Genomic DNA, 19,699 nt, shown 5'->3' with positions numbered 1-19,699 from the left:
TTAAATTCTCATGGGGAGGGATTCTCCAGGCCGATTCCACTCAGCTCAGGCTCCTGAACATGGATGTCTGGTCAAGGGCTCCAGCAACTCCAGCATCCGACCTACAGTGAGCTGTTAGGCATGAAAGAAGACACCCGCCGAGGTCCAGTGCTTCTCACCCAGGGACTCCAGCACCATCCATCACCACTGCTCCACTGGCCACGCACAACATAATTAAACATCATTTCACTCTCGGTATCTAGTTATTGCTTTTCTCCAGCAGTAAATGTGAAAGGAGGTAAGTGCAAAAAAGTGAGGCGCCGCAAGCGGCTGCTAAGCATCAGTGTAACTGATCATTCCTCAAAGTGACACAACCGATGCCAGGTCTATGTGAGACGACCAACAAAGCCGAACTACCTCCATACGTAAATCAGCACAGTCTGGGACAGGTGATGTCCACAAATACCCAGTGCTAAATGCAAAGGTAAAAGCAAACCATGTACTCCCTGCCGCGGAAATAAAACAGGGTGCTGCCTTGGCACGTCGCAAGGGCAAACACTGAGGAGTGACGATTAAATCATGAGTAGAAAGAAAGAAAAACGTATATCCCTGTTCAGAGTAACAAAGGCAAGAAAGCATGAATACAGCCCAGCTGAACCTAGGGTATGAGACATCTAAAGGGGTTGCCTATCTCGACCCCGTGACCAAACACCAGCATCCCACAAGGAATTTCGTTTACGTTTCAGCATAAACACTTTTGTTATTTTTTTTTAATTGCTTCCAGTGTATCATGTTTCCACTGTCTGTGCTGAAGGTAACATCCCACACAGATGGAGACCAACCCGAATCAGAAATAATGTCAGGTAAATCCCGACCTTCGAAGAATGCGACGCGAAGAGACTGCTTTGGACTTACAGAGGTCTATAAAAAGCAAAATCTATTCTGAAATTACTCAGTGCATCGTAAAAGATTACTGTTTAAATTAAGCTAATGAAACAGGGTTCTTTTAGTGAGCAACCTAGATGACAGCACTGTTCACTGGGAAATGTACAAACCTGACATCCACTTTTATAAATAGGGCAGGGCAAAAAAGATTCATTTTGTTACTTTGGAAGACCAAATAAGGGTAACTTGGTAAATAATAACAGAGCTAAGGAACAATACAAAATGAACATTTTTGGAATAATAAATAGTAAATTTCCCTATTTTTTGGTTACTATATTTGACAATAATTTATTGTTTTAAGCCAAGTGATGCAGATCTTTGGGTTTCATGAACACTAACAGAGGAGGTCTAGCACTGTAAAATCAGTATAGCAGCATCTTAACGTGGCTGGACACTACTGCAGAGAGGGGAGCAGTAACAAGGCAAATATAAAGAGCAGGTCAGCAATGTCAGAGGGAAATGACCTCCCAGAACCGCAGGCACACATCCAGCTGAAAGGCATTTATCTGCTGTCCCCTCACATGGGCATTCAAGCAAATTCCAGGGAGTGGAGGAATGGGGGGACCCAAGTCAACCAGATGCAAAAAGACAGAGAGCGAGAGAGAGAGAGAGAGAGAGAGAGAGAGAGAGAGAGAGAGAGAGAAGGGGGGAGGGAGGTAGAGAGAGGGAAAAGGACACAGGGGGAGAAACTCAGAAGTTATGAGCGGCGATGACAGAGACTCATCTCAGGATCATCTGAGCTAAAGAGAAAGCCTAGCAAGAGATGCAGAGAACATGGCTCAAAGAGAATTAAGAAATCCAGTGAGAATACGGGGATTGTGAATCAGAATTAAGAAATCTGGTGAGAATACAGGAATCTGGGACAAACAGGATGACGGAGTACTTATCTTTCACTGGGCAAAGAGGGATGCACAGTCTGTGAGAATGGTCTGAACTCCAGATCTATTATATCCTGAAGATGAAGCCTGACCCTGAACTGTGAGCCAGAGGACATCGCAGGTAAGAAAGACTCTTAATTTTACCCTGACACCACATTTAAGCACTATATGGAGGTAAGAAAATGTCATTAACAGCAAGTCGTATTTATAGCCAGATATAAAATGTTTACATCTGCTACATTTTACAGATTCCCACAAGCTAACTGCACTGCGTATTGGTAGCTAGAATTTCACAGTAAACGCCACTAATACCTTTTCAGCAAGGGCAGTTACAGGAGTATGTAAACTGAATCAAAGCACTGAATGGGCATCCTGAAAAATTGTTACATTTGCATTACATCTAATGCACTTCAAATGTGAAGATGCATGGCTACTGCAATAATGCAATGTAATAAAAGCACTAGCTCACTTCCTCATGCTTCAAATCTACAAGGAACAACCCAGCCCCAATAACACAGAGCACAGGGATAACAACGCAATATCCTTACAGACTGCACTAAAAAGTAAATGAGGAGAATCTATTAGTAGATTAAAAATATAGAATTCAGTCCAAAACTCCCAGAGCAAATGAAAGTTAACAAGGCAGCTCATTCAGGTGTCATTTACAACTGGTTTTCATGTTTCACTTCTGCCGTGAGTCAGACACATCAGAGTAAATGTGCAGCAAGCATGATGATTGTGGTGTCCTGTCTCCAGGTCAAGGCGACCGCACAAGCCTGAGCAGCAGGGAAACACACGACTGCCTATGAAGCGAGCCAAGGGACTTGCTTAACTGTGGAAGTACAACGTGCTGACGGATTACAGGCACTTTCAGTCAAGAGCAACACCTGGCTAGAGTATTTCAGCCCACACCCAGGAAATGAACTCCCCGTAAGCAGGACCATCAAAAGTGCCCCCCCCAGCCCCCAACCTGTGGGCCCTGGTGATCATGCTGGCTGTGTCCCCTGAGGAAGCCAGAGCAGAGCCCCTAGTCACACACCAGCTGGCCACAGTGACAGATCCCACCACTAGATGCCCTCGCTGGCACCCGACGCCTCGGGCCTCATTAACGGCTCTGCAGCAGGGGGAGGTGGCGAGTTGCACTGGGCCTCGCTGCTCATCATTGTCGTCATCCTCCCCACCATTGGGGGCAATATTCTGGTCATTCTGGCAGTCTCCTTGGAGAAGAAGCTGCAGAACGCCACTAACTACTTCCTAATGTCGCTGGCGGTGGCTGACCTGCTGGTGGGGCTGCTGGTGATGCCCATCGCCCTGGTCACCGTGCTCTTCAGTAAGTATGTACCGGTGGTCCAGCCACACAGTCAAGACACTTATTTAGGACTGCAGCAGCTACTGGATTACATTAATAATAATTGGTAATAAAAAAATTGTTTGCAGCTTGCTGCATAAATTGCATGACATCGCCTAGTAGCTGATGTGCTAATCCTAGTTCATGCTTGACTTTTCCCTTTGTATTGTAACAGATGGACACAAATAATGTAGTGAAAAGGGTAAACTTCTACGAACAGATTTAAAGCCAGGGCAGTATTTTGGTAATATGGTATACTGTGGTATTTAGAATTCTTGACCACAAAATAAGCCTTCCACCATTCATCAAATTTTAATCACGAAGATTTCAAAATCTGCACCTGCAGACAATCGATCTTCTCAGCTCGACGTCCTGCTAACGAGATAATTATCTGTATGCATGCAATCATGTGCATAAATAAGCATAGCTGCATGCTTTGCATACTGCCTCCCCTGAATCAGAGGATTGTGGGTATCATGGACTGTCACTAGCAGAATATGTATACAAAGGGGGAGAGAGGGGGTCTCCAAATGGAATAAACAGAGCATGATTGCCTTCAATAACCAAATCCCACAATAAAAAGCAGACCTCACTCCCAAGTAGGAACAAGGGAAGGAGTTGATCAAAGATCCCAGCTGTGGTATGCTGGAGACAAGACTGTGAACTCAAAGTTCAAACGAACACTTGTAAATTTCTGCCAAACACACAAAAAAATGAACTGGAAAAAAGTTGCAGAGCAATGCGTCTGGGTGTGTGAGCCTGAGAAAGGCCAGTGCGCATACCATTGTGTGACTCAGGCTCCTCTTACACAGGCAGGTAAATATCAGCCGGACACTCCATGTACATACAGAGGGTCGCTCTCTTTCAGTATAGCAAGCCATCCTGCTCAGCGTCTGGATGAAACTCCCCAGTCTCAAATACAAAAAAAATAAAAAATTCAGCTCAACCTCCGGTCCATCACCAATACCCAAACGAGCCGTTATTCCCACTTATTTAGAATGGACGAGATGTGGCAGTGGTCCATTCATGCAGCCCGTGCATGAACAAAAAGGCCGATTATGTCAGACCTTCGAAATCAAACGCCGCAATTCTGACAGACCAGATGGCCTGAGGCAGGTACAGTGTGCGCCTTTCCTTAAGAGCTTACACTACAGGCCATACAAACTGACCAAAAACTGCACGTACACATGGGAATCCCCGTTCTTCACTAGAGTGAAATCACCATTAGTTTGCAAACCATTTCCACTTATAAGGCCCACAGGGCAAAACTATTGGGTGCACTGTAGAGGATGGATTCAGGAAGTCAATAAACATCACAATTAAACAACCTAACACACCAGCAGGATCACTGAGCTTTTACAAGCAAGCTTTATTTACTTTCCTACAACTCAAGTAGGAGTATATCCGCTGGAAACAAAACACACACAAGACAAGGCCAGAAATCAAGTACATAGAAGGATAGTCCATTCTAATGCAGGACACATACACACAAGCCTAGAGAGACCAACTACCCGAAGTAGATGACTGTGGGAGAAGCTATGAAGGAGGACATGCAGGCTCTACATAGGTAATAGGGGACAGGCTTCCAGTACGCTCGAGACACCCAAGCCGAGAGCACAGAAGACCAGTACGCTGAAGACTCCGACGCCAAGGGTACAGCCAAAGGCCAGTACGCTCGAGACACCCAAGCCGAGAGCACAGCAGACCCTCCTGCCCTGACGTGTTCTACTGGCCAAGTATCTTTATATTCCGCGGATTATGGATTTTATGGACATTTTAAGATGGGCTTCTGGAAAGGGTCATTTGGAAACCCTGTTATGGCTCTACCACAGCCTGCTAACTTGAGAAGGAAGCATTCAGCAAAATAAAATACATGACCACCTTCTCGTGAGTGTAGGAGCCATGACTGATCTGCCATTTACTGCTGAAGTAACACGAGGCTTTGAGAAAAGTCTGCTTTGACTACGAATGAGCTTAAACTAGCACCTACTGGCTTTGTGGCAGAAAGTCCAGTCTGTCAACAAGGACTCATTCACATATCCAAACGCTTCCTCCATGTCATTCTCTACACAACACACACCACATTAACATTCTCGTGGAAAAATAACAGCCCACTTTTGTTGTAATAACTCCTTAAACAACTGTCCCATTGTTTCCCTTAAACCCCCCACTTTCCTGGTACACTTTGCCCAGTAAGAAATAACACCATCATCCATCATTCCTAGCAGCAGAAATAAACTATTTTACATTGTCAGGTTAATATTAATGATGTAAAATTAGAACAGCTAGTAACTTAGAGTGGAATTAGTAACACTTGGCATGATGCCAAGTTTGATCTTTAGAAGCGAGTACGGACTGACAATCTCCTGGACAAATAGGCATTTGACATTTTGTCAAGCTCTTGAGACGTCAGACAGCACAGAGAGGTACGCTGCTGGGAGAGCAACGCGACCTTCTGCAGCAGCTCAGACTGCCCACTTCTGGATTTGAGGGACCGTCTGATATTCCCATTTCTCACCTCTTCCCATATACAAAGCATTCCCGTCACTCTTGTGAGAGACAATCAATGCTCAGCTCTCCTGATCAGCACAATTAAATACTTCAGGTCAGCAATGAAGTGAGTGCTTGCTTGCTTGCCCCAGCTTACTGAAGGAGAGGATCATGACATACAGAAAAATTAAGTACGGACGAGAAGGACAACCAGCGTTCAACAGACGTCAACCAAATTGACTGTTCAGGCAGCCTTTGCTCTTTTGAGTTGGGACAATCGTAAGCCTAAACAGCAACGTCACACTAGTTCACAGTCACTAAATCAAAGGAATCTGACAGAAATATAATTGACCTAAACTCTGCTTATTTCCCCAGCATTACAGTGATTACATCAGTAGGTAATTTCTGTACCAGGTGCCTATGTTTCTCTGTACCGCACGAGTGCTGGTCATTTTTGACCACATGATGAGATGCCAGTGAGGGTCTCACAGGTGCCTCTCTCCCTCCCCCCAACCACCACCACCTCCCTGCCTTGCCATAGACTCTGGCTGGCCCCTCCCAGAGTTCCTCTGCCCCATCTGGCTATTCCTGGACGTGCTGTTCTCCACCGCCTCCATCATGCACCTGTGCGCCATCTCTCTGGACCGCTATGTCGCCATCAAGAGGCCCATCCAGCACAGCCAGTTCAAGTCCAGGGCCAAAGCGATGATGAAAATCGCTGTGGTGTGGCTCATATCAATCGGTGAGTATGTTTGATAAACCAAGCAAACTGTAAGACTGCAATGTCTATATTCAAGACCTTCCCCTAACCTAAGAAACTCCTGAAGCATGTTTTTAGAACCTCCTCAAAACAACATCCATTTTCACCTGGATTCCCCTATTCATGACCTGTCATCATGTACACAACACAGCTAATGGCAGTGATACAGATAAAACGATCAACAACTCATCTCTTAAAATGTGAAACGTCAACTGCAGCAAAATGATTCTATTTTTTTTTTTATAAGAATTAAAGATTTAAAAGCAGTGCAAAAGCTTATCACAGGCTTTGGTGCAGGATTAAAATGAAGGCAGCTTATTTCTACAAAGCATGGCGGCAGAGGCTACGGCACCCCCACCCAGGGAAAGCCTGTAGCTTTATTTTAACCATGTGTTCCCCGACACACAGACACACACACACACACTTTCAGGAAAGTACGAAAAACTTTATAGGTGCTTATTAAAATCCAGCAACACAGTGTCCAAGGTTTCTAATGCTAGAAAAAAGCCAGCAGGGTGCTTTTTTGGTAGTTTGTGGTATGAGTTGCAAACATGTTTATTGTCAATTGGTTATGCAAACAACCAGTCTTCAAACGCAATACAACCATCTTGAAAATGTGTATTTGCAAACTTAAAAAAAATCACAATTAAGAAAAATTAAATAATAAAAAAAACAAGTAGCAATAATGGATGTATGGACAAATGAAGAGACCCAAGTTTTCACTGTCATCTGATTTGAAGAACAGAACAGATTCAACGAGATGACGAGAATTTAATGGCACGATTAAAAAAAAAAATCTGCTATAAGGCCGTGTGATATCAGAAAAAGTTTAAATAGGATTTTGCCATGTGATTTCTTTGTGATATTTATAACGTAAAAAATGAGTTAGTCTAGCCAAAATGAACTATAACCAAACAGAACTTATCTACCTAGTGTCACCAAACTGGTGATGCTGCAAAAGGCTAAGAGCACACGCAAAGCTCATACGAGACATTAAACTGATTTTTTATTTTTTTTTTTACATGCACTAGATAATCTTGAAAAGGCAGCATCATTAAATCTGCATCGCTTGCCAAGTTGTGTTTCTTATGACAGATTAAGAATGTTTTTGCAAAACTTAACCTCCCCCATGTGAGAACTGCATGAAAACATATGTCAATTTTCATCACGCCCAGCTCTATAAAATACTATAATATACTATAATAGGGATTTTTGAATTTATTACAAAATGCTTTATGATGTCATTCTCTGCTAGTAGACAAACGAATGGAAAAACAAACACAAATCAAATACTATCACTGAGCAAAAATGTGTTACCTGGTACAACGGAAAAACCGCTTTGTCTCACACAACCTTCAAAAACAGACCCAAAATGCAGTCTGATTAATACAGCCTGTGAACAGAAGAATATACAAGCTTTTACTAGCTGTCGGCGCACAATGTCTCCTGACCAAGCACTTCACCACACATCACCAGATAAGTGGAAAGTAATTATATTCAGATGAGGACAATGCCAGTAATGAAGTACAAGTTCACTGCATTGTTATGGTTATATTTAATATGGGTCAGGTATTAATGGCCTGTTTACAGTGTTTGACGGTTTTAGGCAGTTATTTTCCAGGGGGAAAACTGCCTTACGAAATTGTTTCAAGAGCTCAGCTGCATCTGAAGCTGTAGCTGTAAGCAAAAAGAAGAGATGACATGGGGTGGTGTGCGGGACAGTGGCTCAGCACGGTGTGCCTGTGACTGGAAGGTCACCAGGTCAAATCCCAAGGGCAGCAGTGTGATTTAAGCTTTGTGCACCCTTAGGTGCCAATTGCTCCTGGGACCGTCTGACCCTGCCTTCTGGTTTGCTGATGGTACCGCCAACCATTTACTTCATCACTGGTTGTATTACACTTCTAAAGCTCACAAGAAGAATGAAGGAACACAAAACCTAGAGACTGAATTGTAGGTGAACACAGACTCCCAAAATAACTGCCAGTGCTACGACGTATAGATAATCATATACTAGTTGCTGTAACTGTGTGTACTGCACAAATCATAAGAGGAATAATGGGATCTGCTCTCTTGCAGGTATAGCAATACCCATCCCCATCATCGGGCTGAGGAACTCCTCTCTTCCAAATAACATCACGTTCAGCGACAGCCATGCGTGCGTGCTCAAGCCCGACAGCTTCCATGACTTCATCGTGTTTGGCTCACTGGCGGCGTTCTTCATACCGCTCACCATCATGATGGTCATCTACCTGCTCACCATCCTCGTGTTGAGAAAGAAAGCCTATCGTCTCAGGGCCAGGGTGTCCCACTGCCTCAGCAGACACACTATCTCCTCCGTCCTCCAGAAGGAGTTACCTAAGGAACCATGGTCAGGGAGGGCAGCGGGGCTGGACAGCCCCTGGAGCAAGCAGACGTCCAGCCATGGGGGCCAGGATATCAGGGACGAGGTGCCTATCCGAAGGATGTCAACCATGGGCAAGAAATCCATGCAGAACCTCAGCACTGAACAGAGGGCCTCTAAGGTCCTGGGGATCGTCTTTTTGCTCTTCGTGGTCATGTGGTGCCCCTTCTTCATCACCAACATCACCTCTGTCCTTTGCCACAGCTGTGACAAGAATGTCGTAGGCAGGCTGATGGAGATCTTCGTCTGGGTGGGCTACGTCTCCTCAGGCATAAACCCCTTGGTCTACACCCTGTTTAACAAAACCTTCCGACAGGCTTTTAGCCGCTACATCACATGTGACTATGGCAGCGCACGCCCCCCCAGGGCGGCCCACCAGAGCCACGGTAAGATCTCCTTCCACTCTTCCGTGGCTGAGAACTCCAAGCTGTTCATGAAGAATGGCATAAACTCGACATACCAGAGCCCACTCCGGCGGCGACCAGTACCCACAGCCCCCTCCCCCACCATCCTGCTGGACACTCTGCCTCTCAAAGAGATCGGCAGCAAAGCAGAAGAACAGGTCAGCTACCTGTAGCTTTCAGAAGGCAATAACAGGATACAAACTGAGCCTTACAGTTCTAGGGAATGGCAAGCAGACGATGGAACAGATTCACCAAGAAATTAAACGATACTAAGAGTATCGTCTCAAGAAACAAATAAAATGTATGCTTTTCCCAGAGGGCACGGTGCCTAGCCAGGGCCCTTTGACAGCAGCTCTATAAGCTCTGGATGTGGATTTATATCACCACAATTAATTCATTTTTCTGGTGTAACCTTCCTGCCTTCCTCAGTGCTCTGGGCAGTGGGTTCAGACACCACAGGAGTAATCCTGACACTAAGGGGGCCTCCGCCAATCTGTAACAGCCTTGCCGGGTTACAAATATCAAATCTATAGAATCAGAGATAAGTGCAAACATGCTTTTACAAATAATGCATATGGTAAAATATACAGCACACAAGATGGTCCAAAAAAATAAAAAAGCATATGTTCTTAGAAGAAAAAATTTAACAAATTGTATAATAATTTCACTTTTATTGTCAACATAAACATCATCTTGGGTTTCCTTGCACTGTATTCAGCAGTGGTCACTGTACCTTATCATAAAAAGTGGCCTCCAAGGGGAGTTTATGGGTTAAGTCAGTTTCAAATTAAGAAATCCAAACAAACTTCCAGACATGTTTACGGAGTCCATGTTTTCAAAGCCAGAACACTGATGTCACACATTACTACTCATGCAAGATGTTCTCCAGTGGTTAGCTAACTGAAGAGGGTGCCCTTCAGCAGACCGACAGCTACGTACAGTACATGGACTACGTCGCAAAGTATGAAGGAGGGAAAATCCTTCAACTAGAACACGATCCAAATAATTACTGCCCATTCAAAATCCATTTCAGAAATTCTGTGCATTTCAGCCATCTATCAATTATATCAGCTTGAGATGTGGTGCTCTGGTTTACTGCACCTAGTTAAATGGGCAATAGGCAGCAGTGATGAAGTGTTTTCCCCAGGCAAAGATTTTTGCCATAATGAACAACCAAAGAATGCGTGATGTGGTTGGCACAAATCACCACAGCTGGAAACGCTGGCCAACAAATGCACCCATGTGTAGAGGAGGAAAATTCAGGCCCATGGGATCTAACCAGCTGAGTAAAGATTCACAATCACAGTGCACTCAACTGGTTGGTTGAAACACAACCTTGGTCTGGATTTGTACTTTCCACCTCTGCCCATGTGGCTACTGGACCATGACCAGTGGTTTTGTCAGGCCACAGAAAGGCAGGTCTGCTAATAGTAGAGAATTCCCCGGAAGACCATTCAGCGCTTCCACACTGAATTAGGCAACACTGGAACTTTTGCTAGGTTACATGAAAACAAGAACGAAAAATAGTGCAGGATTTCATTGGCTCATTCACCTTTTATACAATGTCTCAAAGCCTCAGTCCGTAGCAGCTTTATAGTTCATTATTAAATCTGGCCTACAGCTCGATATTGTTTTCCACAGAATATAAAACAATGTAATGCCATTCCGCTAATCTGCCCTAGCAAGCACTGCAAGTTTCACCAATATCAACCTCCCCCCTGCCTGGCAAATGGCTGAGGGTAGAGGGTCCATCGATAGCGGTGATAGAACATTGGTGCTGGTTAAATTTGCCTTGTTACTTAACCTGTAATAAAAATGAATGAAAGAAATATGAGACCTACAGACAGGAAAGTAAGAGCGCAAAACAGAAGACAACTTTCACGTTTAATTAGAGAGATCGAATTGTCCGAGGGAGAAATACCGAGACAAGCAAAAGAAGGTATTCATTAATGTATTTACTGTACTTCAAATGCACCTGTTCCATTTTTGCGTCACTATTTCTCTCTCTTTTCCCTGCTCTTGTGGTCAACCAATCAACAAAGTTTGTCATCATAAGCCTCACTTCCATTAGTTCCTGGTCAAACAAAACTAAAGAACTAAAAAGAAGAGTAGGAAATGCATCCCAGGAAGTACAATTGGTCAGAGTCCCTGACCACCACAATAACCATAAGGTACACTTAGCAATTACTTAACACTGTTTTCAGTTAGGACTAGACCTGGGCGGTATGACCAAAACTTTACGTCATGGTATTTTTTTTTAAGTTATATCAGTTTCGTGGTATACAACGGTATTTATTTTATTTTAAATTTTTTTATATATAACGACGTTAATTACATTTCACAGGATTTTACAGAACACATTTTTGTTTTACATTTTTGCGTTATTCCCACATTAACTATATTATTTTATTATTAGCCATTATTAGCCAGGATGTTGGTGTTTAAGATGCTTCGCCAGGTTTGACGTGCTACTTCACTTCATCGCCACAACTTTGAATAACAGTTTGCTTAGAAGCTTATCGACATTTTTAGCCTTTCCACACTCATCTGCAAAATACTTCCAAACTTTTTTTTTTTTTTTTTTTTTTTTTACACCAAGTGCTTTCAACTGCAGCATATGCCATGTTCAGCCAACTCGGTATGTGTGTGTTAACCGGCGTGAATGCGTTCAGCAGCTATTGAGGAGGGGAGAGGCTGCACTGTAGTGGAGTTGTGTGAAGTGTGGCGAATGACGCGAAAACCACACTGTTGGTATCATAACAAAAATAAACGGTTTTCGGTATGAACCGGAATACCGCCCAACACTAGGTAGGACGCACCCAAAAATGAAAAATGTTCAGTACATCAATATTTAGCCGCACCAAATAGTTGTGAAAATATCATGGACTACAGTATTTTTACAAATAGAAAGAGTACCCTATAAAAATTATAAGTATAATACATAAATCAATAGTTATCAAGTATTATGCACTGTTTATAATTGTATGGGCTATAATTTTATACGACTGGCAGTGCAGTAGGTTTGTTTGCACCAACATTAGCAAAAACATGTAAAGTGTTGCACTAAGACATCGCTAGGCAATAGGAATTTTTCAGCTGCTACAGTATAATTTTATGGGACCACCGTCAAATATATAGTCCATCATTGACCAAAATGTCCTATTGCGATGTATGACCTACTGAAATCACAGATGATTGCATTGGACAAATCAGAAATTTCTCATTCTGGAGAAAGATTTCATCGGCTCATTCATACTTGGTCTCAAAGCACCTGCCCGAATTCATTCAAAGCACCTGTTTACAATTCATTATTAAATCATTACATTGCTCATATATTTTCCACAGAATAAAAAGGAGATCATTCCACTAATGTGTGCAGCAAGTTTCACTGCTGGTAACCCTCCCTCCTCACAGGTCGCTCAGAGGTTAGCTGTTTATTACAACCAATGATATTAGACAAAAATATATCGATATCGCTATTGGTCAAAATTTCGACATGATTGCACCTCCAACAATATGACCGTTACTGAAAAGGGACTGTCACATCAACTTTGCAAGGGCACAGTGCTGGTTTTTAACAAACTCCAAATGCAAAAAAAATGCTAAAACTTAAACCTTGCCTGCTCTTTATTATAACACCTGTTATTCTGCCCCTATTCCCAGTCACATGGTGCAATGAAGTCCTGTCATTTGTTGAGGCAGCTTAAGGGAATGCAATGGGTCTTCTTGCTAATGGAAACATGGCAGAATCTGTCATTTGAGAGAGAAATTGCTTAGGTGAATGAATTGAGATTGTCTTAAAAGTAATCAAGCAGCCCAACCCAAAAGCCGCCTGTCTGACACCCCAGCCCAGCTCTTCTGAAGGGCTGCTGTTAAGACTTTCTAAACATCACTAAGATTTACAATGGGTTTGTCTTACAGTCGATTGATCACAACAATATCGCATAACCTTTTTTGGGCTTAAAATAGGTCCACTGTTCTTCAGTTTGGCCCGGGATGATGTTTAATACCTTTCTGCAGTCCAGTGTGGGAATTTAGACGGAAAGATGAAGGATGGGATGATATAAACAGCAAAAGGGAACATGAGATGAAGAGGCTAAGCAGAAGCAGAGCATATTTCCATGATAAACTTCCCCGCCACACTCTCACCATTCCATGGAGAGTGGATACAATGTCCTGCCGGAACACAGGCGGTGCATACACTGATCCCTTATCAATAATCCAGTGTGGTCTACTGAGGCAGAAAGCGACAGTCACCCTGCCTTACAGTACGATGGGCAAGCCCCTCTGCCCATATCCATCCACTTTCCACAAAGGTGTATGCAGCATAACACTAAAGCAAGCAATCAGGGAAGGGGACATTCAGGACAGGACACAAGTCATTTAGAGCAGTGTTTCTCAACCTGGTCCTTGCGGATGCCCAGAGAGAGGGAGCAAAAATGTGGACAAGATGGAAAGCCCCAAGGACCGTTTGAGAAGATACAGAAATACAAACACTGGCACCCTATTACACTGGGGGTTACACAGTCATTGCATCACCCCCTATGCCCAGGCATTATATTAAAATAAAGATTCGTAATAATCCCCCAGCATTTGAATGACACACTCACCCAGCATTAAGCACAGAAGAGAAAGCTGAAATGAGACTAGCGTGCCAAGTCCAACTAACAGACGTGTCTGTCGACCCATGAAGAAGCAATCTGCACGATCAGTCAGTTTGAAACACTGGAAGTACCAAGCATAATTACCACAAACCAAATGAAAACACCGGGAAGGTACTAATGTTTTGGTTTTGACACAGGCCAAAACCCAGAAGGGAAAAACCTACTTTCACAAGAAGCATGGAAATGATGTCTGAAGCTGATTTGGAATGTTAAAAACGGAAGATAAAATGAATGATTGGATCTATATGACACTTTCCACACAAATTTGGAAAGTATTCCTAAGCCATGAATGGAATTCTCGCTTTGTGTACACATACTTAGAATTAGCAGCAAAGCATGCCACAGCAGAGGAATCAAAACGCAGAAGCAGCAACCCAGTGGTGGAAAACGGTATGACAGCAGGTGAAATGACCATACCTGAACAAGATAAACCCGATTGACTCCACTGCGGCCCGCCTCACATCGTCATTGACGTCACTCACCTATCCAAAAAGCACACACAGTTAGCACAAAGGCACACACCCGGCAGAAACATATTTGTGGGCATGATCAAAGCTACTCTGCAATGTAATTCTTTCCTAAATATTTGAAAATTATAAATAACAGGAATGCCTGAAAATATTACATTTCCTTTTAAGTAACAGCTAGTAGTACAGCAGTAAAGCCTGAAGCCATTACAACATTTATCAATCTTTGATTAAAGGCACAATTAGTCTTTTGACTGGCCAGTTCATCGCAGTCAGTACATTTACATGCACATTAATTAGTACATTAGTACTACATGTTTACATTAGTACATGTAAACATGTTAACCAGACAGAAATCATACTACGTCGAATTTCTCTTTGTCAGACTAAGAAATCCAGATAAAGCGCTTGGGAGTCGATTTACTCCTGCATGTATACATTCAATAGGACTCAAACTGGCCTACGCGCTCTGTACGGTACTTCAGAGTACGTTTTCTCCTACCGTAAAAACTGTACCGGCGCCAAATGACAACACGAGGCGGGGTATTTTGTACTGAAACATGTAGTGCTAATGCAAAAGCAGCGGAGGTAAACTTTAAACTGATTTTTAAACATGCGGTAAGACTGAACGATGCATGATATTAATACCAACATCACATGCTATGCGAATCCAATTCTTGCATCGCTAGTTAGCTAGATTAAGATCAGGCTTTTTCTTTCCTTCAATTTGATACAGATATTATAGCACAGGGAGTTTAAGTCTTGCAACAACTTTTATACTCTGTCATAGGGAGAGAAAAAAAAAAAAAAAACTTAGCAAGTTTTACAATTTTAATGCTTATTTCTTTTCAAGACTATCTAGCATATGTTTTAAAAAAAGCTTAAAAGTCCATCTCCACTGCTTTTGCATGAGTGTTCCCTGAGACAATTATAATCATTTACATCCTCGCTGTTTAAATCACTCCTAAACAGGTTTGAGAGAAATTTATGTTGAACTCCTTTTTGTATCATAAATACCCCAATACTTGACAAAATCACATTGCAATATCTGAAAAAAAATTGCAATACTGTGCTATTACAGTATATAATACAAAATACTGTATTTCATGTTTCTCTATCCTGATCTTGTATAATTATAAATTTATTATTTTTTTTTTACGTCCGTGACGGAGTCAGACATACTTTGGTCAATAGATCGATTCTGCTCTCATGCATGTATTCTGGGACAAGGCATAAAAGGCACAGGGAAGCTATAACCGTAGATTGCCTTAGCTGTCCATGCAAACGTATTGAGTGACCAGATACAAGCACACAAAGCGATGTAATTGACCTTCAGTCAGATATGCAAGCACTGCCATCTATTGGTGGAAGGAGGAATAAAGACCCATGTGGTACATTTAGCGCCAGCATTTCTCTCCATAGAACAGGCAGTCAAAACACAAGGGGGCCCTAAAAATCAGCCCATGGACAGCTCATGTGTCTTAGTAAGAATGTGCTTTTCCTTTCTGCTGTGGCTTAAGGCTGATTAAAAGCTTATCAGCTTATTTCAAATCCAGGTAAGCTGCCTGCAGCATGAATGCCAAAGTAGTCATAAAATGACATTAACGCAGTAAGACCTAAAAAGTTTAGCCAACGGACAAAAATTTCTAAAAAAAAAAAAATTTTCACCTTCACTGTACATGGCACAGTAAATTATAGATATGAATAATGTTCAGTTTCAGTAAAGTCAGGCATTATCAGTTTCAGAACTGACTTTATGCATTTCAATTACAGAAAAGCATTACAATATTTAGAAACGCTCCAGAGGTCTCTATCCATCTTTAATGAAATAACCGTGATTCTCAGATATCCAGCCCATACTTGCGGATTATTCTGATTGGCTTAGACATCAATTTCATTCAACTTCTTGCTTGTTAAACCACCTAACAGACAGTAGCATGACTCAACATTTAAGGAAAACTTATTTGTAAGGTGAAACAAACATTCCTTCAGGAAATATATGCAGCTGATTTCATCATTGTCACAGATGATATCAGAATTGCCTCATCTGAGAAAACGCATAAAAAAAAATTGGCATATTTGACATTATCATCATTCTAAACAATTCCCCTTTCCCAGAGCCTGTTGATAGGAACAGCAAAGCCCCCGAGGACTCTCTTCTTGGCTGCTGCCCTGCAGATGGCCAGTGTGTGGAGAAGTGCCTGGTGTGACAGGGGTGCGGGGTTGTTAGACTCACAGCTACGTGCAGCAGCCGTCTGATGGCTTTGTTGTTGCCAGAGCCGCAGTACGCCATGGCCACCGTGTACATCCCAGAGCGCCGTAGGATGGGGTCCTGAAAAGGGTGAAGCACATGCTCTGCTGAGTGTCTGCCTATGCACTGGAGGGTGGCTACGGCAACACTCATCATTACAGCCAAACGCTACACCGGCTTAACATTCTAAAATACTAGCAAAGCGAGAAAAGCTTAGTGAGACAAGCAAAGCTTTCTGCGTGTGCAGCACAGTCATGGGAGACCTGTGCTAATATTATTATTACTAGTACTACTGATTACACAGTATACCGCTGCAGACGTCCAGCATGACGACAGGCAGTGTACTGATATATGATGGCATCATTATTAGGTGCTTTCACACAGGATATTTTCTTTGGAACTTTTTCCAGAACCACACCGCAGGAACTCAGCCCGACTGCAGTTCCTCCGAGGCAGTTCTGGAACCCTTTTTTAGTGCCTACACCAAAGTAAGTACTTCCATTCGAACACGAACTACAGGGTAGGCACTTAGAGATAGCTTGAGGACTGGTTGGCTAATTTAGAGGTTGCACGGGAGTGCAGGAAAAATGTAAGAGAGCAGACGTCCAGGAAAAATGTAGAGGCAGACAGTGTACTGTTTATATATATATGGTACAATCATCATCATCATCAAAGAAGCACTGGCAGCCACACCTTGTCCCTGCAGAGGCTCTCGATGAGGGTGTCGGCCTCCTCCATGCGGCCATACATGACCAGTGCAATGCCCACAGCCAGCCCACGCAGGATCTTTTCATGTTGCGTCTCCTGGGCGTAGCCGACCATGTCCTCAATGGCCTGGGCCGACTTGGACCCCAGCATGACCAGGCCCAGGGCGAGTCCAGCCGCCTCGCCTGAAGGGAACAAGCCCGACATGGTCAGTCTACCTGCATCTGCATCACCCACCACGCTGAGGTCCATGTGATAAGAAACTGAGGAGTTTAAGGAATGCCTTCTGCTTTGATTTTATAAAGCTAAAGAGCTTTGAAAAGGTGCTTAATCATAAAATTACTAAAGCAGAAGCATGCAGCTGCAGAACAGATGAGATGCAATCAAATCCAATCCAGCTTTATTTATAAAGCACTTTAAACAACCTGTACAGGACCAAAGTGCTGTAGAGTAAATAAATCAAGAAAAATAGATAAAAGAACATAGCAACATAAAAATAAGAACAAAACACATAACAGATCTATATTAAAACAATATAAAAGAACATAACTAACAGACAAAAAAAAAAAAAAAACATCTCATAAGGTGGCAAAGGCCAGGGTAGAGAGATGGGTTTTCAGAAATGATTTAAAAACAGACAGAGGCCTGTCTAATCTCTGAAGGCAGATCTTTCCACAGTCTGGGAGCTGCTACAGAAAAAGCAGGGTCTCCTGTAAGTTTACGCTTAGCCCTGGGGACATTCAGGAGCAGCTGATTGGCTGACCAGAGAGAGCGGGTGGGTGTACAAGGCAGTAGCAGCTCTGAGAGATGGGATGGGACAAGGCCATGGGTGGCTTTAAAAGCAAACAAAAGAATTTAAAAATAAATCCTAAAAGAAATGGGCAGCCAGTGGAGTGAAGCTAAAATGGGGGAAATGTGCTCAAACTTCCGACTGCCAGTTAAAAGACGAGCGGTAGCATTTTGCACCCTCTGGAGGTAAAGGATAGATGAAGCACTGACCCCTATATAAAGTGCATTACGGCAATCCAGCTGGTTGGTCACAAAGGCATGGATTACAGTCTCAGTGTTGCTGAGAAGGAATTGGCCTTATTTTAGCCAGCTGCCTCGTGATGGGATATTTTGCTAGGAAGCACAGCATATAAACAAAGGAATAAATGAAAAACATGCAGGCTGAGCTTCGCACCTGTCACCGCATCGTCCTGGTAGAGATTGGCCTTCAGAAGGTCATACACATCCTGTCGGGCAGTGCCCAGGGCAGCTAAGCCCAGGCCTAGGGCTCCACCGTGACGGACGATCTGTTGGAAGGGGGATGAAGTGATCACCAAAGCCTAGTTTGCATTCAGGAGGAGTTCAGCTTACTCATGGTGTGGACTCACATCATTGCTGGTGCTCTTAAGTTGGCTGAGGAGGTAGTCAATGATGTCCCCCCCATGGTTGGCATGAATGAGTCCCAGGGCATAGAGACCACCCCCTTCCTGGTAGGCCGAGCCAGGGGAGGTGTCTTTGGGGAGGTACGTGGCCATGAGCTGCAGCGCCTCCTTTTCATGTCCCTGTCCGCAGACACACAAAGGTCATGAGCATTCAAAGTTGACCAATCAGCTGCGAGGTGCTCTTTTAAACGGGTTGTCCTTGCCTTGTGAATGACGCCCAGGCTGGCAGTGGCAGTGAATTTGGCCCAGTTAGTAGCTCTCGCTAGCCACTCTAAATTCTCTCTGTTCGAAAGGGAGAGAAAGGAGCCATTTATAATACTCCCAAAAGAAGAAGAGAGTCATTAACAATACTGAAACACACGCAGTCTCCTGACCTAGAGATACTGACATGTTTCAGCGACAAACCTCAAAGCTGCAGAAAGAGCCGTGTCACCATCGTACCTGAGAAACTGGTCGCTGGTGGTGCCGCTGTGCATGAAGGAGTTTGCGATGACCGTCGCTGTGTGACATACCGAATTCCGCACGGCATCCTACAGCGGTGCGAGACAGTCAGCACTCACGACAGTGACTTGCCGCCTACATCGACACAGAGCAATTTGAATATTCACAGGCACCCGTCTCCCACCTTTGTGTTCTTGAGGATCATGAGATCCGTGTTGTTGTTTCGGATGAGAAACTGCAGATGCAGCTCTATGGCCATTTCCCCGCTGAGGATTTTGATCATCTTCGAATTCTGGTCTTTAGGTTCGTCCTTCTACAGCATGGCAAGAAGGAATAAGGGCTGAGGTTACACTGGGGAACGATACAGGCTACAATCACACATCACAGGCCATGACCGAGAACTTTGTCTCGATATCTAGATACGGAACAAAATGAAATTACATGCAGTTTCATGACCATTTCCTTCAATAAAGCCAGAACTTACACATTTGGAATTTATTTAAAACCAGGAGTTCAAATACATCAAAAACTCCTGC

The 19,699-nt window shown here is 43.4% G+C and overlaps 2 protein-coding genes across 2 annotated transcripts in view; one reads left to right on the top strand and one right to left on the bottom strand.

Annotated features, from left to right (window-relative positions):
• The window catches only part of psmd1 (proteasome 26S subunit, non-ATPase 1), a 37,807-nt gene that overhangs the window by 14,508 nt on the left and 3,600 nt on the right, over positions 1–19,699 (bottom strand). The window contains exons 9-16 of the mRNA XM_048977470.1: positions 19,348–19,476; positions 19,164–19,252; positions 18,926–19,004; positions 18,669–18,842; positions 18,476–18,587; positions 17,281–17,477; positions 16,573–16,668; positions 14,287–14,351 (exon numbers count right to left, since the gene is read on the bottom strand). Of these exons, the coding sequence (XP_048833427.1) occupies positions 14,287–14,351; positions 16,573–16,668; positions 17,281–17,477; positions 18,476–18,587; positions 18,669–18,842; positions 18,926–19,004; positions 19,164–19,252; positions 19,348–19,476 (941 nt within the window). The remainder of the gene's footprint in view (positions 1–14,286; positions 14,352–16,572; positions 16,669–17,280; positions 17,478–18,475; positions 18,588–18,668; positions 18,843–18,925; positions 19,005–19,163; positions 19,253–19,347; positions 19,477–19,699) is intronic.
• On the top strand, positions 1,785–10,088 carry htr2b (5-hydroxytryptamine (serotonin) receptor 2B, G protein-coupled). Its single transcript, XM_048977475.1, has 4 exons — positions 1,785–1,923; positions 2,559–3,132; positions 6,182–6,382; positions 8,477–10,088. The coding sequence occupies exons 2-4, from the start codon at positions 2,874–2,876 to the stop codon at positions 9,376–9,378; spliced, it is 1,362 nt and encodes a 453-aa protein (XP_048833432.1). The 5' UTR covers positions 1,785–1,923; positions 2,559–2,873; the 3' UTR covers positions 9,379–10,088.

This window comes from Brienomyrus brachyistius, chromosome 15 (genome assembly GCF_023856365.1).
Source record: "Brienomyrus brachyistius isolate T26 chromosome 15, BBRACH_0.4, whole genome shotgun sequence".
NCBI classification, from domain to species: Eukaryota; Metazoa; Chordata; class Actinopteri; order Osteoglossiformes; family Mormyridae; genus Brienomyrus; species Brienomyrus brachyistius.
This window is presented reverse-complemented; position numbering and strand designations above follow the sequence as displayed.